General features: G+C 41.6%; 1 protein-coding gene across 1 annotated transcript in view; it reads right to left on the bottom strand.

The window, feature by feature from the left end:
• The window catches only part of PKD2 (polycystic kidney disease 2 (autosomal dominant)), an 87614-nt gene that overhangs the window by 35161 nt on the left and 31319 nt on the right, over nucleotides 1-21134 (bottom strand). The window contains exons 3-6 of the mRNA XM_006867755.1: nucleotides 12932-13065; nucleotides 9932-10182; nucleotides 3387-3611; nucleotides 599-827 (exon numbers count right to left, since the gene is read on the bottom strand). Coding sequence (XP_006867817.1) covers nucleotides 599-827; nucleotides 3387-3611; nucleotides 9932-10182; nucleotides 12932-13065 — 839 coding nt within the window. The remainder of the gene's footprint in view (nucleotides 1-598; nucleotides 828-3386; nucleotides 3612-9931; nucleotides 10183-12931; nucleotides 13066-21134) is intronic.

Raw genomic sequence — 21134 nt, 5'->3', positions numbered from 1 at the left:
TGGGGAAACATTTTGAACAAGTGTTAGTAATGAACTTGAGTCAGGGCAGGCACAGGAGCTACAAGGTGCCATGGGCTTGCCTGCATCATAAATCTCTGCCTTATGAACTCTCACACTTCATACAGGAAACCTTGACCATCATAATTTCAATTTTATCCTTTATGGATTATTTGCAAAAAAACTTGAACTGCACAAAGGTTTTTCTTCAAAATACCCTCACAGGGTGTTTCTTCTTGCTACAATTTCAACATGTGTAGAAAAATAAAAACCAATTTTACTAGAAACTGAAGAAAAATATCATTAGTAAAAACTCTAACATCATTTCCTCCCCTACATCTCAAATGGCACTGCAAAGTCAAATATGAACTACTAAATTAGCGTGGCTAGCCGAGAGCTTATTAAAAATGCATGTCTACTTTCAAATCCAGAAGGGGCTATCATGAAAGATAAGACTCTAATGGCTAAGACTAACAATGATAGAATAGAGGAGAATTTTTAGATTGGCATTCCGAAAATCAAGATCCACAATGCTGAGGACATCAAAGAACGTAATGTTTTTGTAACTATGTACACCATTTAGTATTATTCTCAAACTTACCACAATGATCACAACATCCAGACAATTCCAGAAACTCCTGAAGTATTGTAGCTTGTGAATGCGAATTTCCAATATCTCTTCCACCACGTAGTAAAGGATAAAGAAACAAAAGATAATCTCACAGGCCGCCAGGAAGTAATCAAACGTTGAGACATAGTGGATCAGCTTTACAGGTTGAAATTGCCAAGATGGAATCACACCGCCTGTTGCTGGAAATTCAACCAATAACCTGTGTCCAAATAAGAACAATGAAAACAACGACACATGGGTATAGCTAGGAGAGAACATTCATCTATTCTGTCCCTGTACCATATGGTAGTAACACTTCTGCCACCAGTGACTCCAAACCCCTTGCAAAATACTATATCCCAGACAGCAACCTCAGATTTAACAAAGCTTGTGTCATAAAAGGAACAAGGTTTCTCCAGCCCTCCCAGTCCAAAGGAGTCTTTGTTCCTCCATCTCCCTTCTACATTTGTCATATTTATACTACTCACAATGTTTAATATTTAAAGAAAAAACTAAAGAAGTAAAAGTTAATCATCAAGTAAGTACTGGGCAGCTAACCATAAGGTTGGCAGTCAAACCTACCAGCCACTATTTGGAAACCCTATACAGGGTCACTATGAGTTGGAATCGACTCAAAGCACTTAACAACAACATTAAACAAGTCATACTCAACAACAAGAAAAAACGTAAAAGAAGAAAATTCATTCAAAACACATATGATCTGGTTAAGAAGGAGATACATTTTGTACATATATGATAGGGACTAAGTCTTTCATTCATTAGCACTGGATAGTTTATCTTGCTGGGAGGTATTTTTGTCTATATTTTTCAGTCTTACCATAAGTTAATTGTTATTGTATTGTTGTTGTGCTCAACGACTATATGAAATAATAACAGTATAATTTTTTTTTTACATTCATACTGATGGCATTGATCTGTATCTGTTTACCATAATTGAGGTGGAGCTTTATACTTGGTCAATGAGACACAGTTTTCCCTTCTCTTTATTGTCCATTCTCCATTTACTCTTTTTCATTTGGTGTGTTAGAGAGTTGGGGTGAGAACCAAAAACTCAGTCCTACTGAAGAGCCTTGCAGCAAGCCCAGTGTGAATTGAGTGGAAGACAAGGCCAGCTGTGCACCAAGTCATCACTCACAGTCCACCTACTCAGGCCCCACATCTGCCAACCACTCCGAGCAGCACAGACAAGAATGCTGAGAAATGGAATCCTTGCCTTAGCAGTACTCATTCTTCAAGTATGAGGAGGAAGTGGAAGAAACACTCAAGACCTTCTATAAATAGAGATTTACTTAAATGTCAGTCAGAGTTGCCTGCCTATTTTTATCCTCCTGTCTTCAGTGGAGTCACGAGAAAAAGTTAACTGCAGTAGACGCTCATTCGAGTAATAATCAGCACTTGATTTAACATGGTGTTATTTTCTGCATTAAGTGGTTAAAGATGTGAACTAAAAAAGGCCAAATGACCTTATAAAAGCAGACTTTAGTTTCAAAAATGATGGTAAAGATATTATGAGATGTGATCCTTATTGCCTATGCATATCACTCACATTGGTTAAAGTTTCGGTGTTGCTAACACTCGCCAGGAGGATTAAAGTGGGTGAACTCTAGATCCCCACGGGTCTGCTGTACTGTTTTGTTTTCTTCTTTTTTATTAATGGCACTTGTTCCTTCTGTTGTTGCTATTAATTGTTGGTGAGTCTATTCTGACTCATGGAAAGCCCGTGTGCAGAGAACCGCACCATAGGGTTTTCAAGGCTGTGATCTTTTGGAAGCAGATCATCAAAGCCATGTTCCCAGTTACTTCTAGGAGGACTCGAATTGTCAACCATTTAGCTAGTAGGTGAGTGCTCAACCATGAACCACCCAGGGAGACCCCTTGTTACTTTTTAACATATACTAAATTTATTAGGTTTATTCTCTATTTCATCCTGGTAGAATGCAAGGTCTTCAAGGGTGGAGTTCTTTGTTTTGTTTACAGGTGTAGCCTGAAACAGTCCCTCGCATATCTTAGATGTCCTATAAAAGTTTGCTGAATGACGGAATGAACAAGAGGCCCCAGATGAGCCACTGGGATCTGTCTCCCACTGAGCAGCTGGGATGGTAGCATCACAGGACTGTGGAAGGAATTTTATGTCATGAGTCTAACGCATACCTGGCCATTCTATTGAATATTAGGCATAGCCTGGGACCACCTATGACTCTGCTGTGTGCTAAAAGCTTGGCCATCATCTGAGAGCAGGAAACTTGGGGAAATGAGGTAAGATTTGGTAGGGTCCTTAGTGAAGGAGCCTAAACACTTAATGTCCTCATGCTGGTTATGGATATCTGGCAGGAAAACCAAACATTACTCCCAGAAAGGTTCTGGTATGAGAAGGAGCCTGGGGCAGACTTAAAATTCCTTCCAACTCAGGATATTTCAGGATCTGAACTCCTCTCCAACCCAAATATCATCATCCCAATAAACCTTTAGTGTTTGGCCCTGCATTCAGCACCCTCATTCAGTCAAATGTCTTGTTGTTATGTGCCATGGAGTCAGTTCTGACCCATCGTGACCCGAGGCTGTAAATCTTTACGGGAGCAGAAAGCCTCATCTTTCTCCCGCGGAGCAGCTGGTAGTTTTGAACTGCCGACCTTGCAGTTTGCAGCCTGATTCATAGCCACTAGTCAACTGTTGTCAATGGTTTTCTGGCCTGTCTCCAGAATAGGAGGGCCATACAACTACACAGCTATGGCGAGGGAACGGTGCCTTCAGCACACACCTGACCACACAGAACAGGTTAACATTGGCGTTGTACACAGAAAAGTCAATAAAAGCCGCCCTGGTTCCTCGGTCCAACCAGCCATTTTTCTTGAGGTTAGCAATCTGGGCAGCTGTCTCCTCCCTTGTTCTTGACAAATCCAGGTAGTAGCCAGCTCCACTGTAGGTTGTGATCATTCCCCAGTGGCTACTACCATTTAAATCTTTTTCACTTGTGTAGATCCAACTAAATAAAAACACAAACAAAATAAACAGGTAGAATTAGTCAAACACAACAAGTTCTCAGGCAGTTGGTCCCTGGAAAAGTCAAAAGCATGTCACAGTGTTCTTTTATCAAGCTAGGTAACATACCTGCCATGGCACATCCTAAGTGCTCACTTATTTAATTATTGGATACAGTTATTCGCCCTATTTTAGGAACAGAGGGCCCTGAAGCTTAGTACCAACTTGGTGCTGCAGACTGTGAGGGCAGAATCAAGAATCTGTCTCTCAGCACTAAGTTTCTGTGGCAGCCTTCCATGGGGTAACTATAATAGGCTTCCAAAGCCAAAGGAAGGGCAACTGCACCAAGCTCCAAAATAATGGTGGAGATCACATGATAGAATTTTGCAAATACCTTTTTTAAACCACATAAAAGGTGACTACACACATAGACTTCATCAGATGGAATACACAGGAATCAAACTGACTACATCTGTGGGAAAAGACGGTGGAAAAGCTCCGGTATCATTGGCCAAAACAAGGACAGGGGCCACTGTGAACAGATAGATCATTAACTGTTCAACATGCAAGTTTAGGGTTGAAGTGAATCCACTAATTTTTTTTTTTTAAGAAACTACGGAATTTATTAAACATTGAATTAAAAATTCGAACCCATCTAAAGAAGAACCTGGGGAACACCCTTTATTCCACTCCAAGTGCCCCCTAGGCCTTTCCCAACCTCAGTAAAAAAAAAAAACCCATGTTAGCCACCCACAGAATGGTTAGCAAAGACTAAAAAGCAGTGAAGCTTCCTAAGTGACAGATGCTTGGTTCACTGACAGAGGATTCCCTTCCTGGAGAAGCTCCCTCCGGTTCATTCAGTCTCAGCTCCAGTCTGAATCCACTAATACTGACAGAAGATATCTTTGGGACAAGATGCTTTCTTGGCACCAATGACAACATGAAGATGAAGCAAGACTGCTCTCCCGGCCCCGCACTTTATAATCAATAGTGAGAGAAAAGTTGTAACAAAACAATTCAAGTAAAAGGCAGCAGAAGATAAGAACAAAAAGAGAAATACAGAGAAAGTGCTATGTTAGTTCAGAGGGACAACATCTTTATCTGGGGGGTCTGGCAGTGGAAGAGGTGGATCAGCGGAGGCTTTGGGAAGAAGTTGTATTGGACCTGGACCATGAAAGGATATTAGGCTTGCATTTGCAAAGGTAGAAGGAAGGGAGGAAAGGGTATTGTCAAGCATGAACTTAGCAGGGCCAGAGAAGTACAGGCTGGCTTCCATATGACGAGGAAAAGAAGGCTGAAGGGTAGACGGTGGTCAGATTGCAAATACTAAGTATGAAGGGGCCTGAAAGGGAGGAGCAGAACAAGATTACTCCGGTGGCAGCAGGAAAGACTGGCCTGGTGAGGAGCAGAGGGCTCAGGTGTAAAAAGATGGTCTAGCAAACCAGAGACTGTTGCCCTTGCCAGATGGCTCCTGCCCTGGTACCTGGGAACCTGACTGGCAAACACCGTTCTATTCTGACATGAAACCTTCCCAAACAGAACTATGTGGTTCTTCTGGACACCAGGGAGTCTGGAATTTTGGTGCCAGGCAGAAGGTGCTCATGCGATCAGTTGTCTTGGGCATGAAATCTCAAAAAAGCTTCCAGGATAGATACAACAATTCCTACAAATTAAGCACATTCTCAGACGGGTCCCTTGGAAGTGTGTGTCGAATTTGATCTGGTCTTTCCTTTAAGTCTTTCTCCTTTCTGATTTTACTGTAGCAATCTAAGCAATAAGAATGACTCTATATGGAGTATTCTTTTACTGTCATAAATCTTAGCAATGAGCATGACTCTCCTTTGAGTACATCTTGTGAGTCCCTGCCTTCAAGAAGCTTGGTGGTGAGCTGGGACATCAAAATCCACTTTAACAAAATCATTAACAACAGGACAAGCACCATGGCATAGTTTTGGAGTCAGGGAAGCATGATTAAATCCCAGCTTGATCATTTACTGTGACAAAGTGGGTAAGTGAATCCCAATGTATCTATAAAATGGAGATGGTAGTGGTGGTTGTGTGCTGTGGAATCAGTTCTGACTCATAGCAACCCTGAATAGGGTTTCTGAGGCTGTAAATCTTTAAGGGAGCAGAAAGCCTCATCTTTCTCCTGTAGAACTGCTGGTAGTATCGAACTGCTGACAGTGGGAATAGCAGCCCAACTTGTAACCACTGTGCTACCAGAACTTGTTAAACTGGAGATAACAATGCCGATTTTATAGTTTTTGCTTTTGTGAAGGGTACATATGTAATGTGTGGCATAACTTCTTCTATAGTGTCTGACATAGAGTGTGACCGCCAACCTTGTGGATGAGTGACTGTATAAATTTCTCTTATTAATGATGTGAGATAGAGAAAAATACTGGAAGAGGGTAAGTACCACAGGACTGTAGCAGAGACTAGAAAATGGAGTTAAGTAGCAACAATCAGTACTACAGTTGGTCCTTCATAACGTGTTCTGCATCCATTGATACAACCAGAGCAAAAATGGGGGATGATGGGAACCGATTAAATGGTCAGAGCAATCCCTCCAAGGTTGTTGTTGGTGATGGCTATGCGCCATGGAATTGGTTCATAGTGACCTTGCATAGGGTTTTTGAGGTTGTAAATCTTCACGAGAGTAGAAAGCCTCATCTTTTTCCCATAGAACAGCTGGTAGTTTTGAACTGCTGACCTTGACATTAGCATCTTGATTTATAACCATTATGCTACCAGAGCTCCTTCCCTCAATGGCTAAGAGGGAGTAAATGCTACTTACACAGCACTTACACTGTAAGTGTACTTACACTGTGTACTTACATTGTGGTAGCGTAGTGGTTACGAATTGGGCTGTGAACCACAAGGTCAGCAGTTCGAAACTACCAGCTGTTCCGCAGAAGAAAGATGAGGCTTTCTGCTCCCATAAAGATTTATAGCCTCAGAAACCCTGTGCCTGGTCACTATGAGTTGGAACCGACTCCATGGCACATAACCACCACCAACACCACACTTTATTAGTTATTATAAGTAATCCAGAGACAATGTAAAGTATATGGGAGGATTCTGTAGTTTATATGCAAATGTTGTTGTTGCTAAGTGCCCTCAAGTTGGTTTTGACTCAGCGACCCTGTATAAGGTTTTCCAAGTATGACTGGTGAGTTTGAACCACTGACCTTGTGGTCCAGTGCTTATCCTACAGCACCACACCAGGACTCCTATATGCAAATTCTAAGTAATTTTATATAAGGGACTTGAGCATCTATATATTTTGGTATGGGGTACGGATAGTCTAGAACAAACCAATTTCCTGAAGATGTGGAGGGATGTGTGTATGAGGAGGCTTCAAAAAGTTCTTGGAAGAATTCCATATCTTTTCATCCCTTTTTTTTCCACCATTTTTTTGGAGCCCCCTCCTATAACCTGGAAAAATTCTTTTAAGATTATTTAATTCCTCACTGTAGGATAAACACTGGGCTGCTAACCTCAAGGTCAGCAGTTCAAACCCACTGGCCGTTCTGTAAGAGAAAGATGAGGATTTCTGCTCCCGTAAAGATTTATAGCCTCAGAAATCCTATACAGGATTGCTAAGAGTTGGAATCGACTTGATGGCAGTGGTGTTTGGTTTACGCTGAATTTTCTGATTTTACTAAATTGGTTTTATGCATCCCCTGGAATTAAGTAAGGCTGTGCATTGATGGTAAACAAAGACTGTAGGCATGGAAAAGATATGTACCCGATTTCATGTTAACAAACCTACATTCTAGGGTCAGTTCCTCTGGGGATGGACTCCAGGCGAGCTGAGAGAATTAGATCTCTAAGCCTGCCAGCTAGACCACAGGGAGTGAACATGGGGCAGCCATTCTTAGAGAGCCCTGCAAATGTGCACAGGTGGGTACAAATACATACTCACATCACTTTCAGAAGGCTGAGATTTAAACCAGACAGAAAAACTGCCATGCATATTGTACACGTATATTGTTGTTGTTGTCAAGTGCCATCGAGTCGATTCTGACCCGTAGCGACCCTGTATAGGGTGGTGAGCTTGAACTGCCAACCTTATAGTTCAAACGGCTTTGCAGTCTGGAGCATTAATCCACAGTGCCACACCAGGACTATATAGTACACGGTAAATAACTACATTCTGAAAACAAAAATTTTACTTGAAAAAGCTAACAGAAAATGTTCTGTACTTAAAAATGTCCTTGTTACTAAGGGGTCTGGCTCCTGGCTAAAAATCCACATGTGATTTTTCAAACCTGACCATAGGTGACTCAAAGCCTTTACCTGGTAGGCCGGGGGGATGCGGTGCTGCTCACCCCACCAGACCTGGTACATTAGGGAAGTCAGATGCTCTCCCTCCCCCATCTAACCTTGTGCTTTTGTGGATCTGCATTCTTGGCCTACACTTCTGAGAAAGAAGACCTCTTTTATAGGCCTGGAGGCTTTCCTTAGGCACTCTTGGTCTCCTTGTCAGGAAGGAGAGGAATACTGAACCTTGACACTTCCGTCACTCTGACTCAGCACTTTTCCACCACCAGTCCTTCCACATTGCCCCTGGCCCCCTGAAGTCCATAAAACATCAGGGGCCTTTTGTTCAGAGCTCCTTCAGTAGTGAGAAGGTCCTGACAACTGCATGGAGCCACCTAGGGAAATATGGGACAGAGGGATTTAGAGGCCATTCTCTGGGTTTGATTTTTTGCTTATGTTGTGGGGTGGTGGTGGTGAAAAGACCCCATCTTCACATAGATAAATATACTTACTCTCCTCAAGTTGATTCTGACTCACAGCGACCCTATGTAGGGTTTGTGAGGCTGCAAATCTTTATGGGAGCAGACAGCCTCCACTTCCTGGTAGCTTCGAACCATGCCGACCTTGCAGTTAGCAGCCCAATGCATAAAGTATGGCGCCGCCACGGCTCCTTATAAATATTATTGAGAGCATTATACTAAACATCTATACTGCCAGTGAGAAGTATAAGGAGTAAAAATAACACACAGATCACACGGGTGAGGGAAATCATTGATAAGAAGCCATGATTGTTGTTGGTAAGTGCCATTGAGTCACTTCCAGCTCATAGCAACCCAGTACAGGGTTTTCGAGGAGCAGCTGCAGAATTTGAACTGCTGACCTTGTGGTTCACTGTCTAGTACTGATCCTACAGTGCCACACTGGGATGAGTTTACAAAATTCTACCTCTATCTATTGATCTTTTATGGGGCACAGAGAACAAAGGAATCTCCTCCTACAATCACAGCTTTCCTATCTGGGATAGTGCCCCCAACCCCTTCTGTGGGCCTGGCATGTGCAAATGACAAGGCAATCAGGATCCTTGGGTGCCATGCTCCCTGGGTTTGTCCTGCAGTCTTTTCCCATGTCCCATGGACTCCACTTTTGATCCTTTCTTTCTCTACAAATCCTCCTGTCCCATTGCTCCACTCCCCAATAAAGACCAAAGGCTACATTTAACTAGGAGAGAAGCCAAGGTAATTTATTCAAGTCAGTTAACCTTTACCCTATAGTCATTATATTCTAGTATACAGTTGTTCATGTTATGTATATTATGTATATATTATATTATGTATACAGTTCTTGTCCTTCACTGGTTGGCATCTTCTAAGACTTAACGGAAATACAAAGATAAATTATGACATAATCCTTACTTTCAAAATGCAGCTCTACTAACTTCAGGGATTTCCCCCTGGTCTCTGACCTCATGACCTCAAGAAGCACTCACATGAGTGGCTAAAGGCTGGACTCTTACTTTCACTCTGGCTGGTCATCTTAAGGGGCTTCTCCAAAATCCTATACCTCAACTGGCCTCTTCCAGCTCAGCTGTTTCCTGACTTGCTGCTGCTACTGTGTGCACTGGAGTCCGTTCCGACTCATAGCAGCCCTGTCTACAGTTTCCGAGGCTGTAAATCTTTACAGGAGCAGAAAGCCTCATCTTTCTCCTGAGGAGTGGCTTATGAACCTTTGCGGTTAGCAGCCCAATGCATAACCCACTATGATACCAGAGGAAGATATTGCTGGGTCTATAAACATCTCACAAGAAACTTTCTAAAGCTCAGATAACTTCCTTTTGTGGGCCATGTGGGGTACACTTTAGCCTTTTGAGAAATATGCACACCATAACTGAAATGTGGTAACAAGTAGAGAAAACTTGAGAAGCCGAAGTTCTATTTGTCTGAGGCCTTACATATGAGCACAAAAGAGTGTCTGAAGGCAACTTCTCCTTAATGAGAATGAATGCATAAGCAAAAACAGTGAGAGGCCAGTGGCACATGGTTGTGAGCCACAGACACTTACGCAGTTCCATTTCGAGGACCAAACGGAGCCCTGTCTTCACTACTGACAGAGTAGACGTCATAGCACTCTTTAATCTCATCTCTCAAGTCCTGTGGGATAGAACAGGATCCGTTTCTGACTTTGAGTTGCCGTATGCGTGGTACCCCTAACAGCAGGTTCTCATAGTAAATAAAACTTCGGTTGTCAGCATCAGTTATGTTGCTGGGCTGCGTCTTCCAGTACAGTCCATCCAACAAGGAGCCTTCTGTGAACTGAAAGCAAAGGAAAGATTTTTGGAACGTTCCAGGTTCAATGTCTGCCCTTGCTCCTACCTGAAATATCTGCATGACCAACAACCCAGTTGTTCTGTGACTGTGGTAGAGGGAAAAGACGGAGCTTTACTGTCAGAGAGCTTTGAGTTTGGAACTTGCTCCATCATTGACAGCTCTGAGGCCTTGTGAAGAAACTTCCTCTAAGTCACGCTTCTTACATCTGTAAAATACATCTTAGCATGCTTATTGTACCTGGTACTGGGTGGGTGTTTAATTAATGGCAACTCTGATTTCTTTTCTATGACCAAAGGGAGATGGAGTATAAATTCACAACCTTATTAGTTCTCTTATTAGTACAAAAAAGGCAACACGATCATTGCTCTAAACTTGTAGGGATATGAAAAGGTTAGAGGTTTTTTTGTTTGTTTTAAATTTTGGGTGATAATATACTCAGCAGAATATACACCCATTCAACAATTTTTACAAGTTCTGTTCAATGACACTGGCTACATTTGTCACGTTATCTATCACATTATCACTATTTTATCTCGACCATATGGTTATTTCACCATTAAGATTTACTGCCCCTGAACTTGCCACCTGCTTTAGGCTTGCTTTTGTCAACCTGCTAATTGCTTAATAGTGTGCAGTGCTCAAGGTGAACATTCTTTACTTATTTAGCTAAGCTGCTGTTGAGTTTAAAGGTGACATCAGGGGATACTTTCGGTTCAAAGTTAAAGGATTTTTTTTTTTCTTTCAGGGTAGGAGATTCCAGGGTTCCTCTAAGTAAGTCTCAATTGGTCTAGTAAGTCTGGATTCCATGAAAATCTGAAGTTTTATTCCATAATGTCTCCCTTTTAGGTCAAGATTCATGGATTGAGTTCAGGAGTTCAGTAATGGTAGCTGGGCAAAGGAAGTAGTTCATGGAGGCAACTAGACCTTCAGTCCAGTTCCTTCTCTGGTTCTTGGGTTGGGTCTCCTTCTTCCTCTGGTGCTCTTAGTGAGTAGGCACCCACTGTTGTAGCTTGGATGGCTAAGACCACAGCACTACGCACTGAGCTAAGGAGCAGAACAGAAGCTTTAATATTAATATTAAGCCAATTGACTGTCCAGTCCCTTGAAGGCATGACTCTAAACCTTTGAACTGAGAGTTAATGCTTAGTGGTGTCTTGTACCTAAGCAGTACCAGCAACTGTAGCCTTTTATTTTTTAAGTTATAATGATGTTATAAAATTATATGCAACATAACATTTGCCATCTTCCCCTTTTTTTCTGGTAAAATATTAAAATTTTGATTGTCTGTCCAGTTGGGAGTATCTGGTTTTATTGTTAAGTGCCGTCGAGTTTGTTCCGACTCATAGAAACCCTATATAGAGTTTCTGAGGAGTGGCTGGTGAGCCTGAACTACCAACCTGTGGTTTCAACCGACCTTGCAGTCCAACGCATTAACCCACAGCGCCACACCAGTACTATCTGGTAGTTTTTCTAATTGTCTACATTATCTTGCTGTATGTTGAATTCTCCATCCAGTGTCCTTATCCACGTTTAGATTTTGACATTTATTGTCATGAAATTATGTACATACAGGTGAGATGTCACTGGTGAGTTTCACAACCAGATCTACCTATTAGGAAGACTGAGCTGACCATTTCTCTTTGCTTTTACTTGCATCAGATGATCAATAGAAATGGACTGATTTGGCCAGCTCAGTGTGGTTTAGATGCCAACTATTTTTGCATTAATAATTTCCTGTTGATTCACTTTTTCCATCCAAAATCATTATCTCTGCTTACAGTATTTAGTAAGTTTTAGAGGAGTATCTCCCCAGGGAGAAACAATCAATCATTTCATTTCTAATTTCACTTTTGGTTTTCTTAGATTCTGTGCACCATAACCTCCAGATCAGTTTATATTTCTGTTTGTGGCATCACTGCTTAGATTCTGCTGCCACGGCAAATATAAGCAGGTTTGTGACATTTGGGAAGGGGTTGGCAGATCTCAGACAGGCCCTATTGTGTACCCTTAACTGCTGCAGAAGCTGGGAGAGTTCATGCCCTCGTCGACAAAAGCAGACAAGCAGACAAGACAAAACTAAGCAACCACAACTCTGCCCTCACAGACCTTTTGTCCCAGCAGCTCACGAAATATGCCTTGAATGTGTGAATGACTGAATGCACTGTGAACTAGGTAAAGAAGTGGCTGTGAGGCCGAACAAAACGTCCAGTTTTCTCATGCTCCCGCCATGTGACCATAAACATGAAGGCACTAGATTGGTTTCCTCATTAACAAGTGGGGGATAATTGTAGAGCTTACCCTGTAAGGTTATTATGAGGATTAAGTAAGGTAACATATGAATACTCAGCCAAGGCAAGGCACATACAAGGTGCTCAATACATGTGAGAAGGAACTTTGAGAGAAGGAACACTGACGTAACAAGCAAAACCTGACAGGCCTTGATTTCTTGGTCTTGCAAGTTTTCCTCTTTTGACCGAGTGCAGTCTTATCATTTTCCTATTACTCATTTTAGAGAAAAAAGAACATATTTGCATTTCCCTCCTGTGCTAAGTTTTCGCCTTACATGGGTTCTGGCTTCCACAGGTCTTACTATATAACAAGCCACCATAACTTATAATATCTCACACAGTGGTAAGCACATAGCAAGCCCTATAGATAACTACTGACTTGAACTTAGAAACCCAAAGTAATACATTTCAGCAGTAGAGGCACTTTCAAAGTTATTTGCAAATACCTTCCAAAAGTCTTCCATGGAAGAGAGCGTTTTAAAGTTGGTTTTCTCAGTCTTGGACAGTGGAGAGTCTATGAAGAGCTGCGACATTACCCGGTTGTAGTAGTACACGCTGGAACTCATCATCCCATAGGTCACTGGAACACAGGAAGAACCCAATGAACTCTGTAAATGGGCTGCACACACCACCCAACCAGCTCCTCCATTAAGATGTACATGCCTGGTAGTCCAACATTTGGAAGCAAATATCTACCTAACATTTGCTCTCATCTTTTCCCTATCATTCTTCTATAGTTCCCTATGCCTCTGGCTAAGGTTGCCTCATAAGATAAATCGATGAATTGTTGTTTAGTGCCGTCGAGTCGAATCGAACTTATAGTGGCCCTGCATAGGGCTTCCAAGGAGCAGCTGGTTAACTTGAACTGCTGTCTTTGCAGTTCAAACGACTTTGCAGTCTGGAGCATTAACCCACTATGTGAAATACAAATCCCTGAGTCCGTGCCGTTACCACGCTTGGCTGCTAACTGAAAGATGGAGGCACAAATCCACACAGAGGTACCTTGGAAGAAAGACCTAAGGATCTACTTCAGAATGTTCAGCCACTGTAAACCCTACGGAACAACTGGTGGGCTAAACATTCTGACCCTGACTAAAAACTACCTCAGCACAGACACTTCAGTGTCCAATAAGAGTGGTTTCTCTCCTTGACTGAATTTCTATATATTACAAAAATCTATTACAAATGCCAGCACTTTGGCAAGCACTATTTTATGCTGCACCCCAGTGACTGCAACTGTAATATGTCACAATCCCTATATTTAGCTGACAAAATGCTTCAATACAGCTTCAAATACAGTTCTGAAAACCCAGCAGATTAATCTCTTCCTTTAAACAGTCCTTTTCACCTCCTAAGCATCACAGAAATAAAAAATTATTAAAGGGAAGAGTACATAATATTGACACTAGTGTGTCTGGGAGTCCATCGCAAGCTATCACAAGTACGTATATCATACACACATGTGTGTGCCTTGCCTAGAAGGGCAGGGATCGTTTCCAGTCCTCCTGGATTCCCTCATCTGCCTAGTTCTGTCATCCTAAGATCCAGTGTAGAATTCTGGTGTGGCACTGTAGGATAAGCACTGGACTGCAAAGCTGGTTTCAACTGCAAGACTGGCAGTTCAAACCCACCAGCCACTCCTTGGAAATCCTATACTGGGTCGCTGTGAGTTGGGACTGACTCGACAGCACCCTAACAGCAACACACAACAAGATCCAGTGTGCTGTAACAAGTGTTACAAGATCTGCCACCTCTCAAAACTGTATTGGACCAGAGTCAAAGATTTATCAACTGAATCCATCCACACGTATGTAATGGAGGAGACTATTAAAAATACTATGGCCCGCCAAAGAAACAAACAAATCCGTGTTGGAAGAAGTATAGCTAGAATACTCCTTAGAAGCCAGGATGGCCACACTTTGTCTCTCATACTCTAACATATTGTCAGGAGGACCCCGTCCCCCAGGGGAAGGACAACATGTTTGTTAAAGTGGAGGGTCGGAGAAAAAGAGGAAGACCCCCAACGAGATGGACTGGCACAGTGGCAGCAGCAATGGGCTCAAGCATAGCAACGATGTGAGGTTGGCAACGATTATAATGTTTTGTTTTGTTGCGTATGAGGTTGCTAAGAGTCAGTAGCGACTCATCAGCACCTAACAACAACACATGTATGCAATGGGCATTGAGCATGAAGATGAGCAAGGTCTAATCTCTACCTTTAACGGAGAGGCACGCAGTGTTCTCAGGAAAATGGACCCAGGTACAATGGACTCTGCCAAGCCCTTCTGTGCATACAAAGTCAGTTAAGGAAACAGAGCCGATAGAATGCTTAAGAGTCCTAGCAAAGGCTTCCCAGAATCAACTCAATAAATATTTTCAATTAACTTGAAAGTAAAATTTGCTTTGGAATGGTTATTGTTGTTGTTAAGTGCCGTCAAGTTGATACCGATCCATAGCGACCCGGAATAGGGGTTCCAAGGAGCAGTTGGTGAGCTTGAACCACCGACCTTGCAATTCAAATGACTTGACTTAGATCATTCTGCAGTTGTGTGTGTGTGTGTTTTTAATCTGTGAGTTTCTTTTTGGGGCGGAGGTAGAGGGATTACTGTTTTGTTAAAAAGGACTTTTGAAGAATTTAATTTTTATTAAAAAAGTATGTTATATGTAGATATGCAAACAGAAGGACTTTAACCACTGATTTAAAAACTCAATATTGATTTTTACTTTGAAAATTCTCATGTATTGGGATCCAGTCAATGGCTATGGTTTTTTTTTTTTTTTTTTTTCTGTTTGTTTTTTGGTATGGGGCCCTAATGACATCACTTAAAGGCAGAAATGGATCGATTTAGGTAGGTAGCGCCACCTGCTGGGCTGTTTGAGAAACAACACTGTTCTAATTTTAAGGGATATTTATACTTAATGAGTAAACATTAAGTCAGTTGCTGTTCTGTCATGCCCTGGGGTGGACCACAAGGTATCCTCGAGTGACATTTCCTCACACTCCAGAAGTCAAACAATTTACGTTTGAGTTTTAGCTATGTTTCATAGTGAATGTCAGCCTCTGTGAGAATGTTCAAGATTCCAGACAACTGCTTAACTTTTTGAACTTGAGTTTTGTTATCTACAATATTAGAGTAGCAAGACCTATGGCTTTTGTGAAATTCAGCTGTAGAAATGTGTCTGGAGACAGTTTTACACACTAAGAGACTACTGCATCACTTCTCCCTTCAGTCTCTGATGGAGAAAGCCTACTTGGAAGGTATCATCCACTCTCTATACATGAACTGAACTGTGAAGAAAAAAAATTACAGTAATACATAACCTCAAACGAGCACCTGAAAGGAAAGGAGAATAAAAACATACATAAGGTAAACCCCTACTATCAATGAGTTGGTTTCAACTCATAGCAACCCTGTATAAAGTTTCTGAGGCTGTAAATCTGTAAGTGAGCAGAAAGCCTCATCTTTCTTCCCAGGAGCAACTAGTGGTCAACCTTGCGGTTAACAGTCCAGTGCTTATCCTACAGCGCCACCAGGGTTTCTTATATAAGGTACAGACATATAGACACATGCTACATACATAGTTCTTCCTCATTGCAGCTCTTGTTTTAACACCTGAGTTTCCATTTCCCATAAATGTAAGTCAGAATAAAAAATATTTAAGAACATTATATCACAAAATAGCATATATTAACATGGTTTACAAAATACTCAATACAAAGTATTTTGTCCTTAAAAAATATATTTTTTAAAGTAGGGAAAAAATAAGTTCAAATACTAAAACAAATAAAGGGATATAGAATCAAATCTATTGCATAAATTTCAAATTACTACTACAGTAAAAAAGAAAAAAAAAGTTTCAATGTAGTAAAAGAAATGGAAATAACAAAAAACATAAAAAAAAAAGAATAACAGATGAGTTAAAATATAATTAATGGGTTTAACCTCTTCTATTTAGAAAAGAAAGTCTTAAAGATTGGTTAAAAATAATTGCAGCTCTAAGGCTTTTTTAAGTGACACATAAAATAAAGTAAAAAAATGAAAGAATGAGCAAATAATATAAGATGGACACAATAGTTTCAGAAAGGTATTATAACCATCTGATCAAAAAGATTATAAAGTGAAATTAAATCAGAAAAAAGTTATTTTATGTTTATGTGTTAGATAACAGCATATACATAAAGCAACACATAGAAGTACTATAAAGAGAATTATCAAAACTACAGTTATGACTGGAAACTTCAACATACATCTCGGAGTCTTTGATAATGTAGAGAAAAATTACAGATATTAAAGGTATGAACGAAATATGATTATTCAGCCTGACTTCATAAATATTCATCAAACTTCACATTCTGTAAACTTCACACTGTACTAAGAGATCACTCATTCTTCTACATATCCACATCTATAAAACATTTACAAAACTTGGTGACATGCCAGCCCACAAAGAGAACATCAATAAATTCCTAAGAGTAGAAACCAGTCAGGCAACATTTTTTAAACCACAAATCTAGAAAGTAATTTAATAAAATTAAGTTATTTAGAAGTTAGAAATTTATTTCTATTAATAAATCCTTGGACCAAAGAGGAAATCAAGGTTGCCATAAAAATATAAATATACCAAATATGACGATATCAGAACCAAGATGCCTTAGTCCTAGTACCCTCAATCATCTGCCACAAAGTGAAACCATCACTTTGAACAAGAAACCATTTCTTTACTAGCTATCTGCTGTACCATATTCTCACAGGGTTACTATGGAGACAAAATACTTGAATGCACTTTATAAACTAAAACTACTACATAAAAATGCAAACTCCCCAAACCTAACCCAACCCACTGCTATGGAGCCAGCTGACCCTAGAGGATAGAGTAGAATTGTCCAGTCAGGTTTCCGAATCTTTATGAAGTCGACTGCATACGTCTCTCCTTTGGAACAGCTGATCTTCACTTAGCAACAGAGTGCTCCACTACTGTGCCACCAAGGCTCCTATATCAAAAGCAAAGCATGATTAGGCTGAACTGTTTTAGGTGTCATTGTTGTTAAGTGCCACTGAGTCAGTTCTGACCCATAGCAACCCTATATAGGTTTTCTGAGGAGCAGCTAGTGAGCTTGAACCACCGACCCTGCAGTTCAAACAGCTTTGCAGTTGGCGCAATAACCCACAGCACCACACCAGGACTCGTTAGGTGTCATAGTCACTAGGAAAAGTTCTATGTAGAATGGGATGAAAACGGGCCAAGTTGTCGACACCGAGTGAGAACAGATATGAGCCATCACTAAAGTTGTGTTATAACTCCACTGAGCGGGGACAGATGCATGAGCTGCTCAGTGTCAGCTGGGCTGCAGCATCGGCACAGCTGGGAGGAGGGGGCTAGACCAGTGGGCACCAGAAAAGCTTCTTAAGGATAGGGCTCTTGCTTGGATCTTGAAGGATGAGGAGGGATTAGACAGACAGACAGACAGGAAGGAAGGAAAGAAGGAAGCAAGTAGCACTTTTTGAGAATCACGACTGTTTGATGTGGCTGAAGTACCAGGTGTATACAGGGAGTTGCAGGTGTGAAGAAGCAAGCCATGATCAACCCTATGAGGAGGCTTCCAAAAGCTCGTAGAAAAATGGAAGGAAAAGATCACAGACTTTCCCATGACCTTTCTGAAGGTAAAAAGCTGATCTATTCAAAGAATTTAAACTTTATCTTCCAGGTGAGGTGATTACAGTATAATAAACAGAGTGACCTGGTGCAATCTGGTTTCCAAGTCATCCCTCTCAGGCCCTGCCTGGGAATCCAAAGTCCAGTGGCAGGGAGAGCAGCTCCCATGCAGTATGTGGACAACAGAGCATTTGAAGCCATCTTCTAACAAGTGTAATGCATCTTGCCACTCCCCCACTTTAATGCCCTTAGCAGAGCCCAGCAGGTCTTTCCAGCCCCATCTGACAGCACCCACTCCATTTCCAGCGTCCCTCAGCTTCAGAAATGTTCGCTGGGTTTTTCTACCTCACAACATTTGCCCATGCCGTTCTGTCTCTTTCTCATCCCTGCATCCTGCAACAGGTTGGCTCCTGCTGTGGCTTCAGGCCTCAGAGAAGCCTTCCCTGAAGGGGGACATTCTCTCCTTCAATTGTCTTCATCATATCACTTAATAGATTTAAGGGCAGGGCCTACAATGGCTTATAATTAATTAAATAGTTGAATGGATGAATAAATGGTAAGGGATAAATTAAGGACAACAAGGATATATGAAAATAAAAAAGATTTGAGAGGTACTGAAGAGTCCTGGAAGGAGCTCTAGTAGTGTAGTGGTTACGAATCGGGATGCGAACCGCAAGGTAAGCAGTTCGAAACTACCAACTGTTCCACGGGAGAAAGATGAGGCTTTCTGCTCCTGTAAAGATTTACAGCCTCGGAAACCCTGTGCAGGGTCACTATGGGATGGAACCGACTCCACAGTACTTAACAACAACAACAGAGTCCTGGTGTGGCACTGCACCTTGTGGACCACAAGGTCAGTTTGAACTGTAAGGTTTTTGTTGTGGCTATGTGCCTGTTTTTCTCAGACCCTCCACCTTACATTACCATAGCTCCTTAGAACTGTAAAGTAGGCAGTGCAAACTCACCAGCCACTCCTTGGAAGCACTTTACAGGGTTGCTTCAGTCGGAACCAACTTCGACAGCACTAACGGCAACAACAAAGAGTATGGGGAGTCCTTGTATGGCACTGTAGGATCAGAACTAAACTGCTAACCACAAGATCAGGGGTTCAAACCCATCAGCTGCTCCTCAGAAATCATACACAGGGTCTCTATGAATTGGAACCAACACGACATGGCTTAACAACAACAAAGAGAATGGAGTCCTGTGTGTTACTGTAGGATAAGCACCAGACTAACTGCAAGTTTGGCGGTTCAAATCCCCTAGCTGCTCCTTGGAAACCCTATACAGGGTAGCTATGAGTTGGAACCGAATCAATGGCACTCAAGAGCAAAGACAACGGATATGAAAGGATGGAAACTTGGGTCTACACTATATATGCATGGAAATAGCAGTCAAGAAAGCGAATGACATATATGCTCTGGGCAAGTCTGGTTCAAAAGTTCTCTGTAAAGTTAAAAAGCAAAGATGTCATTTTGAAGACTAAGGTGCACTGGACCCAAGCCATGATATTTTTTAATCATCTCATATGCATGTAAAAGCTGGAGAGTGAATAAAGAAGACTGAAGGAGAATTTCTGCCTTTGAATTATGGTGTTGGTGAAGAACAATGCATGTACCATAGACTGCCAGAAGAACACACATATCTGTTTTGGAACAAGTACACCCAGATTATTCCTTAGGATCAAGGATGGCGAAATTTTGTCTCCTGTACTTTGGATGGTATCAGGAGGGACCAGTCCCTGGAGAAAGATATCATGCTTAGTAAAGCAAAGGGTCAGCAAAAAAAGGTGGTGGTGGTGGTGGTGGTAGTGTGCCATGGAGTCGGTTCTGACCCATAGCAACCCTGCATACGGTTTCCGAGGCTGTAAATCTTTATGGGAGCAGAAAGCCTCATCTTTCTCCCTTGGAACAGCTGGTAGTTTTGAACTGCTGACCTTACAGTTAACAGCCAGACTTGTAACCACTACGCTACCAGAGCCCCATTAAAAAACACAACAACCGCGGAAGACCCCGTAGAGATGGAGGCCTTAGTGGCTCTTGCAACAGGTTCAAATGGACCAATTGTGAGGATGGCACAGGGTGGGGCAGTGTTTGATTGTTGTACTAGGATCGCTCTAAGTGGGAACAGACTCAACCGCACCCAAAACAACAACAACAACAACAAAGAGATGAAGTTAGTGGAATGATTACAAGTCACAGATGAGGGAAAGCATCTAGGGAGATGCCCAGGTTTGAGGGGAGGCATACATATGGTTTGCATTATCATTAACCCAGACAGAGAACATGAATGAATCATGTTTGGAAGGGTAGGATGATGTGTTCAGGTTTAGGAATGTTAAGTATGAAAGGCCTGTGAGACACCCCATTGAAAATGTCTGGTAGACGCTGGCATTTGGTTTATTGCTCATGAGAGAGTTCAAACTGGGGAGGGAAACCAGGGAGTCACCAGAATACCAGTGCTCATTGAAGCTGTGTCTGTGGAATAGATCACAGAAAGAAAAAGTTAAAGACTCAACCACACTGTTTAAAAACATTTCAACAGTAAGACGATTCAGAAAGCGAATAAAGCAAAGAGAAACAATGGAAGAGAAGGAAGTCACAAAGTCAAAAGAAGGGGATTTTCCAGAATGCCAAACGCCAGAGAAGAGCTGAAAATGAAAAGAGTTTATAGAACTTGGTAACTGGAAAGTCCCCAGTGACCTTGCTGAAGACCTTCCAGGACCCAAAAGTTAGACTGTAGGATAAATGAGATAGGTAAAATGAGGTGATTAAAACCTCTACGGTTTTAAATGTAAGTTTTAAAATGTCAAAGAAGAAAATCCCTGCAATCATCCATCAACCATCATAGGCTTTATCCCCTGTTAAAGTTTTCAGAAGCTAGGCAAAGCATTGCGGTGCCTGGCCCTCAAACGTGCCATGTGCCTTTGCTCTCAGGTCAAGAATCACTGCGCAAACAGGAATTGTTACCTTTTTTTTGCCCTGCCCATCATGT

Source organism: Chrysochloris asiatica, unplaced genomic scaffold (genome assembly GCF_000296735.1).
Source record: "Chrysochloris asiatica unplaced genomic scaffold, ChrAsi1.0 scaffold00109, whole genome shotgun sequence".
NCBI lineage: Eukaryota > Metazoa > Chordata > Mammalia > Afrosoricida > Chrysochloridae > Chrysochloris > Chrysochloris asiatica.
The sequence above is the reverse complement of the archived record's forward strand: the minus strand, read 5'-3'. Positions and strand labels throughout refer to the sequence as shown.